This window comes from Adiantum capillus-veneris, chromosome 6, assembly GCF_014529385.1.
Source record: "Adiantum capillus-veneris isolate H3 chromosome 6, ASM1452938v2, whole genome shotgun sequence".
NCBI classification, from domain to species: Eukaryota; Viridiplantae; Streptophyta; class Polypodiopsida; order Polypodiales; family Pteridaceae; genus Adiantum; species Adiantum capillus-veneris.
Genome location: NC_140936.1, coordinates 133,976,887 through 133,989,210, shown reverse-complemented (window position 1 = coordinate 133,989,210; position 12,324 = coordinate 133,976,887). Strand labels below are relative to the sequence as shown.

The 12,324-nt window shown below is 44.6% G+C and overlaps 1 protein-coding gene and 1 pseudogene across 2 annotated transcripts in view; both read right to left on the bottom strand.

Annotated features, from left to right (window-relative positions):
- The window catches only part of LOC147456311 (uncharacterized), a 129,170-nt gene extending 118,110 nt beyond the window's left edge, over positions 1–11,060 (bottom strand). For both annotated transcript variants that reach the window (XM_086515443.1, XM_086515444.1), the window contains exon 1: positions 10,673–11,060. In XM_086515443.1, the coding sequence (XP_086371569.1) occupies positions 10,673–10,883 (211 nt within the window). In that variant the 5' untranslated portion in view covers positions 10,884–11,060. The remainder of the gene's footprint in view (positions 1–10,672) is intronic.
- Positions 7,525–10,612, bottom strand: LOC147456312 (uncharacterized; annotated as a pseudogene).
- Positions 11,061–12,324: the final 1,264 nt, after the last annotated feature.

Genomic DNA, 12,324 nt, shown 5'->3' with positions numbered 1-12,324 from the left:
GCATAACCCTCTCATTGATTGGGTGGAAAATACGTTCACTTTCAATGCCAAAAGTGACTCTCCCATTGTCATTCGTGGAAAGCAAGTTGTTCATTCTCCATCTCTCATTTCTAATGTGCACACGAAGATTGAACGGATTCAGGAGAAGAAGACTCTCTCGGTCTCGTCTTCTCCAAAGCATGATACACAGGAATTGCCTAATTATGATAAGCATGATGAATTGCATGATAATGATGAGCATGATGATTTGGATGATAAGAACAAGCATGAGGATTTACATGATAATCAAGATGTGTTTTCTCACAAGCATGATGATTTATATGATCAAGACGTGATTGTTCACAAGGATGATGATTTAGTTGATGCTTTTTTTAGCGAAGCTAACCTCGTTGCAGATTCGATCGATCACGAAGAATCGATCTTGGCTTTTGAGTCAAGGTCCACAGCACCCCCTCAAGCAGATTCGACCAAACACGACGAACAGATCTTGGCTCTCGGACCTAGGTCCATAGAACCCTTACAAGAAGTACTATATATTCAAATGATTCGTCAGCACGCATTGTTCGAGTGTTTCATTCGTGAACGTTTCCTGTATTTTAGTCAGCGTTTATATGTGATCCCTTTTCCTAGGCATGACATATTGTACGTTGAGCACGTTTCACTCATGAATGAGCACGAATATATGCGGATTGTTCATGAAAAGCTGAAAAGTATGCACTCAAGGAAGTCACATTCCATGTCTCTCCCTTGGTATGACACAGTCGTAGAAAGAGCACAAGAAAGATTGAGCATCAAGCATGGGCATGTCCATTGTGATTTGCCACAGTTGATTGATTTAGATCAGAAACACAAGATTCGCTCCCATTGTTTGCATGTGTGTGATGAACAGTTTGGCACTTCATCTCTTTGTTCATCTACAATGCATGCAAAGTCTTTAGAGAAGCCTAGATTTTTTCCAATCTTTACATGGAATGGGTATGTTCATGTTTTTGTGTTGGAAGTGGTTTCAAGAATTTTCAGCAATGGAGATTCTTGAAGAAGGTAGACGCATGACTCTAGACGAAGTTGAAGTATTGAAGGAGCCACAGATGACTTTGTCGCTTTCGGCGCGGCCCAACGAAGAAGGCATTGTAGACCTTTATGAAGTTCAAGTATCGCACGACCCACACCTCAAAGTGGGTGGGCGAAGAGTCCTTTTGAGGATTCCGGATGTTGTTGGCGATCTCCCTCGACGCCATACAGTTCGGTACCAATACCTCACTTTGAAAAGGAGGGGATGTCACGTGACACATCCAACCTTATGTATCCATGGACAAGCTAGAGCATGACCAGGGTTCAATCAGTCAAGTCAGTCTAGAATAGGAAGTGATCTGGCACTTTTGTGAGTCTGTTCGCAGACCGTGCAAGTCCAGACACTTAGATTATATGCATATCCTCCGGTTGCACACAGCATGATCATCAGCATTACCATCAGAATCCATCAAGGGAATTTTCCAATGCATAAAACCTATTTTTGACATTTTTCACTTATTTATTAAGTGACTTTTGTTGGAAACTAGGTAGGACAATTTTGCTAATGAAATATATAAGCAAACCAAAGCTAGCACTTTCTGGCAGATGAGGCAACAGGAGCATTGCTCAGCAGGCCGACTCTCAGCAAGAACAAGAACACTTCAACCTAACGTTTTGCCAACAAGCATCACCATTTTCAGCCTGCCTTGGGCAGCGTTTTCAGCCTACCTTGGGCGATTCCAGCAGAGTTTTCCACTGGAGCATTCAGCCCTGCCCTTGGTGATCCCCGCGGCATGGTTTGCATCAGCAAAGACAATGCCAGCCAGCGTTTTTGAAGCAGCCCATTCAGCGTTTCAGCAGCAGTTCCTCACCCATTGGACAGCGTTTTTAGGGCGGTTCCAGAGCCATAAGACAGCGTTACTTTCAGTAGCAAGCAGGCCAAAACAGCCAGCAAAGATCAGCGTTTTCATACCACAGCCATTAGCGTTTTTGGGGACCTAGCCGTCATGAAGAATTTTAGCCTTCAAGTCCACAAACGCAAGTAGCAAGTCGAGTCGTCACCGTTGTCTCCACACATTGCATCATAGTTCTCAAGTTTGCATCAGAGTCTTGTACCGGTTTGTGCAGTCAATAGTAGACCACTCTCACCATCAAGAGTGGGGCCTTCAGAGGAGGGTTTGACAACTCCTTGGTGTCGTATTCTCTTCTCTCTCCTCTCTCAATCTCATGCACCTTCATTCACAATGTCCATTCACTTTGTTTGTGTCCATTGCACTCTCTCACTAAAGGAACGGAAGGCTCTCCCTTCCGTAAGTAAAAGGAACCCTTGAGCACAGTTTGGAGCACTCATCTTGAGCAAAGTTCAACATTCATTCCGCTGCACCTTACAGTTGGCTTTGGCTTGCAACTGATGTCACAAGACGAGCACCACGTGCCAATAGAAAAGAACAGACTGAACAGACTTTTAGCACTTCAATAACAACTGAACTGAGAGAGAGAGAGACGACACGCGACACAGTGGCGGAATTCCACCCCAGAGAGTATTGGCCCCAAACGTTGGCGCCCCTTTCGGTATTTCTTTATATTGCATCAACACAGTACAAGCTGATACTCCAGACTCTGCACCTTCTCCAGGAAGTATGCCAGAGAATGAGCCCTAACCTCATATTTAAATGCCCTAGGCCCCAAAAGCAGTTTATAGTAAAAAGCCTTCAAACTCAAAAGCATCTGGTCCAAAAGCAAAGCAAAAAAGCTGCCAGCGTAATTTACGGAAATCCGTCCAGCCTGCCACATCATCAACCAATGCAAAACGCGTAATTTCGTACAGCTTGCTACGTCATCATGCTAGCGCAATTTTCGGAAATCTGTTGTACAGCTGCTTCTTCTGTTGCTTCTGCTTCTTCTGGGGTTTAGGCCCCTCGGCCGACAGCTCCGTTCTTCAATAGGTTGACACGTAAGCTGTTTGTTACATCTCCCCTTCTTGAAAGAGAGTAATCGTCCGCGATTACAGCATATCTGCAAAACAACTCAAGTTAGCTCAAAAAAAAAAATCCGAGGGTCATTCCGAGGGACAATCAGTTTGCTCTTTTTGTTAAGGAGTTAACGTCTCCTTTCGGCTCTTTTGATCAAGGAGTTAGCTTCTTCTTTCGTCCAAATCGGAACTCTTGATATTCTAGCGTAGTAAAATTAGCCATCACACCTAGACTAAACTGATCTTCCACGGGTGTCTTGATGCACTAAAACTACATACCCAAGCAATCTCATCCAATTAGGAATATTCAATAGTTAGCACATCACAATGCAACACAAATGCTTACATATGCATGTTACAAGACACAACAAACAGCGCCACTGAGCACTCCCCCGAGACAAACGGTTTGCGGTATGAAGCTACTCAACGACTACCTCGTCACTCCCCCCGCAAATAACCTAAAAAGGTCCGGGCCATGAGCTCAGAGGACTGTACAACCAAACGTTCCCCAGACCGCAATCTGGATCGCTTGGAGGTTCAAGCATACAACCAAACGCTCCCAGCATCGGCCTGTGTCGTTCGGAGGTTTTCAAACATACAATGAAACGCTCCCTGGGCATCGGCCTGCGTCATTCCGAGGTTCAAACAATACCAAAATAGTATTTCTCACTTCTCCACCCGGGAGTAAAGTCACCAATCAATGAAACCAGTATTAAAACTGGAGTCAAACAAGTCAAATCGGCACCAAGACACGTTCAAAATAGATACCATCCATTTCAAACAGATTCCAAACAGATACCCCACTCACGAGTCTGCCAAAAGTTACACTCCGAAGGAAGATGTCAAAAACCATATAACTTCGGGCAAAAAATTTCTTGAAAGCTTGCCAAGTCCTTGGAAGTGTGCGGCTTGGTAGCTATAGACATCTGCATGGTACTGTCTCTGTAACAAACTGCTGACGTGTCAAAGCCTAAAGAATGGAGTCAACGTACAGATGTGACCAAGGGACCTAAACCCTAATGTCTGCCAAAAACCCTAACTGCTGAAACCCTAATGCTGGAAATCCTAACCCTAAAACCTGCAAACCCTAATTTTGAAAACCCTAACCCTAAAACCTGCAAACCCTAATTTTTGCCAAAAACCCTAACCCTAACCCTAAGGCAGCAGACAAATTCCGAAAATTACACTGACATGATGATGTGGCAGGTTGTACAGATTTTCGCATTTTGCGCTGGCTGATGACGTGGCAGGCTGTACGGATTTCCGTAAATCGCGCTGGCAGCTTTTTGACTTTGCTTTTGAACCAGAAGCTTTTGAGTTTTAAAGGCTTTTTACTATAACTGCTTTTCAGGCCAAGGGCCTTTAAATATGAGGCTATGGCTCATTCTCTGGCATGCTTCAGTACGAAGGTGCAGAGTCTGGAGAACCGGCTTGTACTGTGTTGATGCAATATAAAGAAATACCGAAAGGGGCGCCAAGGTTTGGGGCCAATACTCTCTGGGGTGAAATTCCGCCACTTCTTGTCGCATGTCATCTCTCTCTCTCTCTCAGTTCAGTTGTTATTGAAGTGTTAAAAGCTTGTTCAGTCTGTTCTTTTCTATTGGCACGTGGTGCCCGCCTTGTGACAGTCTCTGAGAAAACCAGCAGCTCGAAACAAATCTTGGATCCTTCTCTTGCAAGTGATCTTAATGGCTTATGCCTTATAAGACATGAGCGGTGAAGACGAGAGCACGCCCGATGCGCAATGAAGTAAGGGTGGGAGTGGCTAATAAGTCCGGGGTCGAAGCACGAACCTAAAATTTCCAATGAACTGTGGAAGTGCGATCTTGCTATGTCTGCTCTTTGGAAGGACCGGTATGCTTTCAGAAAAGCACACCCTAAAGCTCTGATACCACTGTCACAAGACGGGCACCACGTGCCAATAGAAAAGAACAGACTGAACAGACTTTTAGCACTTCAATAACAACTGAACTGAGAGAGAGAGAGAGAGACGAGTCACGACACGCAACACGGAGTGGCGGAATTCCACCCCAGAGAGTATTGGCCCCAAACGTTGGCACCCCTATCTGTATTTCTTTATATTGCTTCAACAAACTACAAGCCGGTACTCCAGACTCTGCACCTTCTCCAGGAAGCATGCCAAGGAATGAGCCCTAACCACCCATATTTAAAGGCCCTAGGCCCCAAAAGCAGTTTACAATAAAAAGCCTTCAAACTCAAATGCATCTGGTCCAAAAGCAAACCCAAAAAGCTGTCAACGTAATTTACGAAAATCCGTACAACTTGCCACGTCATCAGCCAGCGCAAAACGCGGAATTCCGTACAGCTTGCCACATCATCATGACAGCACAATTTTCGGAAATCTGTTGTCCAGCTGCTTCTTCTTTACTTCTACTTCTTCTAGGGTTTAGGTCCCTCGGCCGACAGCTCCGTTCTTTAGTAGGTTTTCACATCAGTTGTTTGTTATAGGTGACGCTGTTGTCCGTGCCCTGCTCATTGCGCATCTAGAATGAGTACTTGCCTATGCTTCTAGCTTGTAGTAGGGTCCGCATTTGATGGTTCCATTAAAGCTAATGCGCGAGCAAGTACTTTAAACTTTTGTCTCCATTGCTTTCCTACGACTTCATATGTGAGTAAAAGTTGTTGGATCTGCTCAAAGCGTGGTTAGGGGCATTAACTAATCAGCAGCTAATTAGCCTCCTAATAAGCTGCTTAAGCGCAGGGCAAATGTGAGCTATACTGGAGCACAAAAGAAAAGCATGAAAAAAGAAAGTTTATCTGCAGACCCACGTCCAGCAATGCTTGTCATCTTCCTGCAATACTAAGTAATTACTCACGGGGAGTCAAGGATTCTTTACCCATAGTGAACTTGCTGCAAACATTTGACTGTCTGTTCAGAAATTGGAACGTGCTGCGATGATGGTTTTGGTTGAAAGGAGCGGCAAAAGATGCTACTAGCATCATAACCTATTCACACCTCTCTCTCTCTCTCTCTCTCTCTCTCTCTCTCTCTCTCTCTCTCTCTCTCTCTCAGAGAGTGGCCAGAGACAAACCTGCAAACAAAGCTCCGAGCTGCTTCTGGGGAACCTGCGAACTGCTTGTGGAGAAGATCTAACTGCTTCTGTACCAAAGCAATTGAGCAACGCAGAGTGGTTTTTTATTTTATTCACTCGGTAGCTAATTTTCGAGCGGAGTTTTTTTTAGAGCTTTTCATGGCAGTGTGTTTTTTTTTTAATTTAAATATAATGCCACGTGGTGACTTTTGCGTTTAGATATTACAAAAAGAGCCTTTGGCTCACCAAGTAACAAGGCCGTCACTAACTTGACGACGGCGGCACTACCTGATCACAGAGAGAGAGAGAGAGAGAGAGAGAGAGAGAGAGAGAGAGAGAGAGCTACCTGATCACAGAGAGAGAGAGAGAGAGAGAGAGAGAGATTGCTTACAGAGAATTGCCTGAGACGAGAGCGACTGGGGAGAGTTTGCTGCTGTCGGCTTTTTAAAGTGCGTGCTATTTTTAATGCAACAAGCATGGCTCCAAAGAATAGCATCTTAAAATAGCTTCAAAAAGCCTAAAAGTTGTGTACAACATTTCATAGGCACCACGCCTATATCACTGCAGGCAGTGCCAACAAGCAAGGATATCCAACTGTTGCTTCAATAAGAATGGAAGAGAAGAAGAAGAAGAAGAAGAGAGTTTTAACATCGTAGGAAACTATCCCGAGCAAGAGAGAGAGAGAGAGAGAGAGAGAGAGAGAGCAACTTCCTGAGATCTCACGTTGTGACGTGTGTGTATGTGTGTGTGTGAGAGAGAGAGAGAGACTTCCCGAGATCTTGTGTTGCATGACGCGTGAGATATCTTGCTGCCGCCCAAGAACTCGCCAAGTTGCCGATGCAACCAAAGGAAGGCGGCCAAAGAAAGAAAGAGAGAAACACAAGGAGGGAAATAAAAAATTTTAACCCAATGAAAGGGCACCACCTAGCTGACCGAAATTCAACTCAACGCTAAGGCCTTCCAGTATGGCACGCCAAAAAAATTACTCAAAAAACTAAGAAACGTGCAACTAGTCCTTCCTATCAACTACTCACTTGATCTTTTTAAAGCCTAAATGAGCTCGGATGGCCACAAAACTTATGGAGCGACTAGACAGGAGTTAATAGAAGATATCTGAAACCTAAAGATCGCCTTTTGAGAGGGGCAAAAAATGCGATCCACCGTATTTTAGGTCAAACAAACAAGTACAGAAAGGTCTTAACAGCTTAGCTTTATGTCCTAGAGTACTCTCCTATCAACAACTATGCATTAATCTTTCAAAACAGCACTTAAACGACAGATTTAAGTGATTTACCGCAATAAAATCAACCTTCTTACAAAAACAATGAAGATTACACTCGAAACAAAGAGCAATGGACCACTGACACAATGCAATGATCTTTAAAAAACCTAAAATTTTCACTTTCACAACCCTCTCTCTCTCTCTCTCTCTCTCTCTCTCTCTCTCTCTCTCTCTCTCTCTCTCTCTCTCTCTCACACACACACCAACGCCAACAGTACATCAGAAGACAAAACTCGACTTGACAAGGCAAGAATCTCACTTCTAACTGCTCACAACTGAGAGTCACAAACTAAAAGTTTCTTGCTTTCCACCTAAAAAACCAAACCCTGCTCACTATGCAGACAGAATACCTAGTACGAACTACCTAACGGAGCATGAAATCATCCACTAGAATCTTATTATAAATATTTTTTTGAAAGCAATCCCTTGATCCATTCTTTCTCAATGTCAGTTGCGCCAACAAGTTCATCAGGCACAGTAATAAGCACTTCCTTCAAGAGCTTATTCACGTTCTCAATAGTTGCGGTCAATGCCGTAACAAGTAAGGTTGATGTGAGGGTCCATATCTGTCGCTACATGCCCTTCAGTTGATGTCCAAAGACGCCATGCAGACCCATCCCTAGGATCGTTGACTCGCTCACGCAAGGACATAACAATAGTGGTCGATAAGGCCTGGTTCTACCCTTACATTTGTAAACTCCGACCTTACTTTACTAGTAGAAACTTCTTCAAGCCAGCCAGGCTGATTGAAGTTCTTTACTGAGCTATGCAGGTCGTGCCTTTTGAAGTCCACACTGGAATGATCATGTCTATACCTAGCAAGTTGTTCTCTGCCCTATACATGAGAGTATAACTTGATACGAAAGCCCTATGCAATGTATCAGTGGTTGGAGGTTTACGCACTAGCACAAATGAATTGAAGAAAACGCTCCCCCCTCTGGGCATTTAGCCTTAAGGTCGTCAAAAGTGATCTGATCAGCATTTCTATTTACCATAGTTACCCGGAACGCGGAACGAGAACGACGACGGAACCCCCCGCAAAACAGGGGAACGGCGAGGGGTCCGGAACGGAAATAGCGCGGAACGAGAGGCATAAAAACACCCAAATAATGCAATTTTAAGCCCTGTGTGATTAAATAATAGTAGTGTCAGAGTCCTTTGACTCTAATACTCACAAAAAACTTGATTTGAAGACCATTCAACCTTACTATGGCCAACGTGTGTCGTATAGACTTGAGAGCTTGAGAGGGGGGGAGGGACACAGAGAGAGGGAGAGAGCCTTGTCGACTCTAGAGTCTAGAGTCTAGACTAACGAGGCTAGAGCTTGAGAGTCAAGACTCGAAACTTGAGAGGGTAGAGCTTGAGCTTTGGCCCTTGAACGCATGTGTGCACTGTGAAGGTAAGGGGTGGGGGGAAGGGCATTTAATAAGGGGGAGCCTCACAAGATAAAGCACATAAATCTGAAAATCTGTCATTCCGGGCTGGCCGTTCCGGTACCAAATGCCTGTTCGCTGGTCCAGGCCATGAAAACCCTCCAAAACGCCATTCCTGCTTTCCTAGCCCTCAGGGGGACGTTCCCCGGTAACTATGCCATTTACAAGTAGCTTTTCCAAATACTTTTCCACGGAAATCTACCGCAACTACCATTCACTTTTCTTGTCCCACGTGGCAACCACTAGAATGAACTTTGCGACAAACTCTCCTCGTGATCCAGGAGTCACATAGCCTGCCATGCATGAAGCAAGCAAGCGCTTTAGTGCCCCTTCCTGGACCACATCATCTCGCAAAGCAAAGGCTGCACCTTCCGCAAGAATTGGCTCAACTGGCAAACCAATATAAATCATGGACCTATCCTCAGAAACGCACAGAATCAAGTTCATGTGTGAAGCTGACATGGCTTCTGCAAGCTCAAATCGAGCACATATTGAGAGCCCTGCTGAAGCAAACAAAAGTGCCATGGATTGGCTTTCAGTCATGACCCCACGGTGCACATCCACATCCAGACCCTTCTCGTCAAATCAGCTTCACACATGAACTTAATTCTGCGCGTCTCTGAGGAAAGGTCCATGGCTTTTGCAAGCTCAGATCGAGCACATATTGAGAGCCCTGCTGAAGCAGACAAAAGTGCCATGGCTTGGCTTTCAGTCATGACCCCATGATGCACATCCACATCCAGACCCTTCTCGTCAAATGGCCCGGCGATGGTTCTAACCAACTTTTGCAAAGCAAAACGTTGAACAAAGGATGGCTTATCCCCCATTTCCAGCCTTGCAGACCATATTGGCCTGCCTTGCTTCAACCAATGCTGGGGTTGGAAGCAATAAGGAACTCCATGACTTGCAGTTTCCTTGAAAAGAGACATATTTGGGAGGAAGTAGATTGGAGGTACCAGTTTGAAACCCATCGATATAGCCCTCTCACTGTCCACGTTGTGCTTGCTGGGTAACACATTGGTAACTTTAGCAGAGGTGTCTAGCATAATTGCACTGAAGGTTTGATGGTCCAAAAACATCCTGAGGGCCCTCATGACTTGATAGAATGGGAATAAGGCCATCGATTTTGAATTTGGTTCTTTTATTTGCAGCCCTCTTGCTTCATCAAAGGCAAAGATGACACTGCAAGGGGTGTGAACACACGCCTCCTTCTCGTCAGGTGAGCATTGTGTGCCAATGCTCCACATGTCTAGATTTTTTCCTATGTACGTGTCATCATGGTCCTCTAGTATCTACTCAGCAAGGTCACCTTTGGGAGAACCATGCTCATCAGGAAGCTGATATTGCTTCCAATCCTCTAGAGGTGTGATACTAATGTAAGCAGCCAATATGTTGAGCCATGCCTTCAAGTAAAACACCATACCATGTTCTATGAACGTGTTAGCAAGCTTACCTGCGAGACCAACTGTCCTCGCGGGGAAGGCTGTTGTCGAGAGACTCGCCAGGTTGCAATAGCAAACATACACACCCAGCTTACTCAATTCCATCAATGCTCTTGACTTGCCTACACCAGATGATTGTACAAGGGCGCAATAGGGAATGTAGTAAGTATCAATTTTCATTGTGCGGTGATGCTTAGCAAGCTGGTTGTGCAGTTCCTGGTGTGCAGTTCCTTGAAACGGAATATCAAAGAACTTGTACAATCATCAGGTATAGGAAAGTCATAATGCTTTTCATTGACATAACGCTTTTCCCCATCAAGGCGAGGTTTTTTAGCAATACGACCCTTCACAAATTGGGTGGCATGTTGCGCTTCCATATTGAACTCTAAAACCAACTGGTCAGGGTGGTACTGGAGCATATCTGCAAGCGACTTCCTAGAATGAACCAGATTGATGCTAGCAAGAGCTTAGGAGCTTACCCGACTGGAGCTGTGAGCGGTACTGGAGCAGATCTGTGAGCACCTTCCTAGAGTGAACCAGATTCCTGATAACAAAATCTTCCAACTCCAAGTTTGAATAGCGCACGTAGAAACATATTTCCTTCACTCTTTCTGCTCTTTTCGCTGCCTCTCTCGCTGCTCTTTGCTCCTCTCTCGCTAACGTTTCCTGCAAGCGTCTTCTCTTTCCCATTGATGCTAGCAAGAGCTTAAGAGCTTACCCGACTGAAGCTGAATCTTGATGCGCGGAGGAAGGCGGAGCAATAACAGAGGGAGGAAAAGGACTTCTCGCCTACAGCTCGCCTGGATGACGGACACATTTTTGGGCGAGGATGGTGCTCAGTCCAACGCCATCTTAGGGCGGCTTCACAACGTCCGCCCGTTCTCTATGGACAAAGCAAATGACCAGGCTTCCACCTTAATACGACCAAGATCTGGAAGTTGGTGGGAACTTCTTTTTCTTCTTCTTCTTCTTCTTCTCTTACGGTTTTAGGCCCCTTGGTCGGGATTTGCAGATTGGCTAGGGTTAAGCTCGGGAGGCACGTTAGCGATTTGTGACATTGAGCATCTTTTTTCGATCAATCTCTTGGTGAAAAATGGGATCTACGCCTCTATATTATTTTTCTCCTGCTAAAATAAAGAGAAAGAACTTTTAAGGTTGTAAGAACAATCTCAAGAGACCTTGAAGATCTTTCTAATGAGTTTTGAACTCAGAGAGAGAGAGAGAGAGAGAGAAAGAGAGACTAAGACTTGTGTCACACACGACCGTCGATCATAATAGACATGGCACCCATTAGCCAGGCGTCCAATGTGAAAGGAATTGTGTGTGTGTGTGTGTGTGTGTGTGTGTGTGTGTGTGTGTGTGTGTGTGTGTGTGTGTGTGTGTGTGTGTGTGTGTGTGTGTGTGTGTGTGTGAGAGAGAGAGAGAGAGAGAGAGAGAGAGAGAGAGAGTGATGGTGTATGAACAGAGGCAAAGCTTAGATGCAGCAAAAATGGAGAAGATGAGACTGTTTCTTGTCGCGAGCTCATTAGTTTGAAAAAAAATTCCTTCATAGGATGTTGATACCACAGTAAGTATTAGCATTGGTATACGCATCGATATCACAACCGATATTTGAGACACGCATATTGACACAAATATTGTGGTGGTATCGATGTTGGAAAACTTTCCAAAAAGCGCCACTCTATTTGCCTCGATAATCTAAAGACCTCCTAGTATGTACTTCCACAACGACAGAATGATTAATTAGCAGTGAAAGCTCAAAGGATTGCATGAGAGGAGAAGACTAACACCACATGAGGGTTTCTAATCAACGAGCAAAGAAAACCGAGCGTAGCCAATTTTCGAGCAAATATGAGAAACACCCTTGACAAATTGATGTGACCGCAAGATGTATTGAAGAAAATAATCATTCCATGCTGCATTCAACCACCCATCACCTCAACGCAAAAGGATCATACATCAAAAATTACCACAAAGCAGCGTAGGCTTCAAAATCTCACACCTCCTTACATGCTGAGGCTCTAATAAAATCCCAAGTCACAGAATTACATATAAAGCAATTAATTATGGATGCGTCAAAAACACCAATAAAGATTAGAACTAACAAACTTCTAGCAAGTCTATGAGGCTA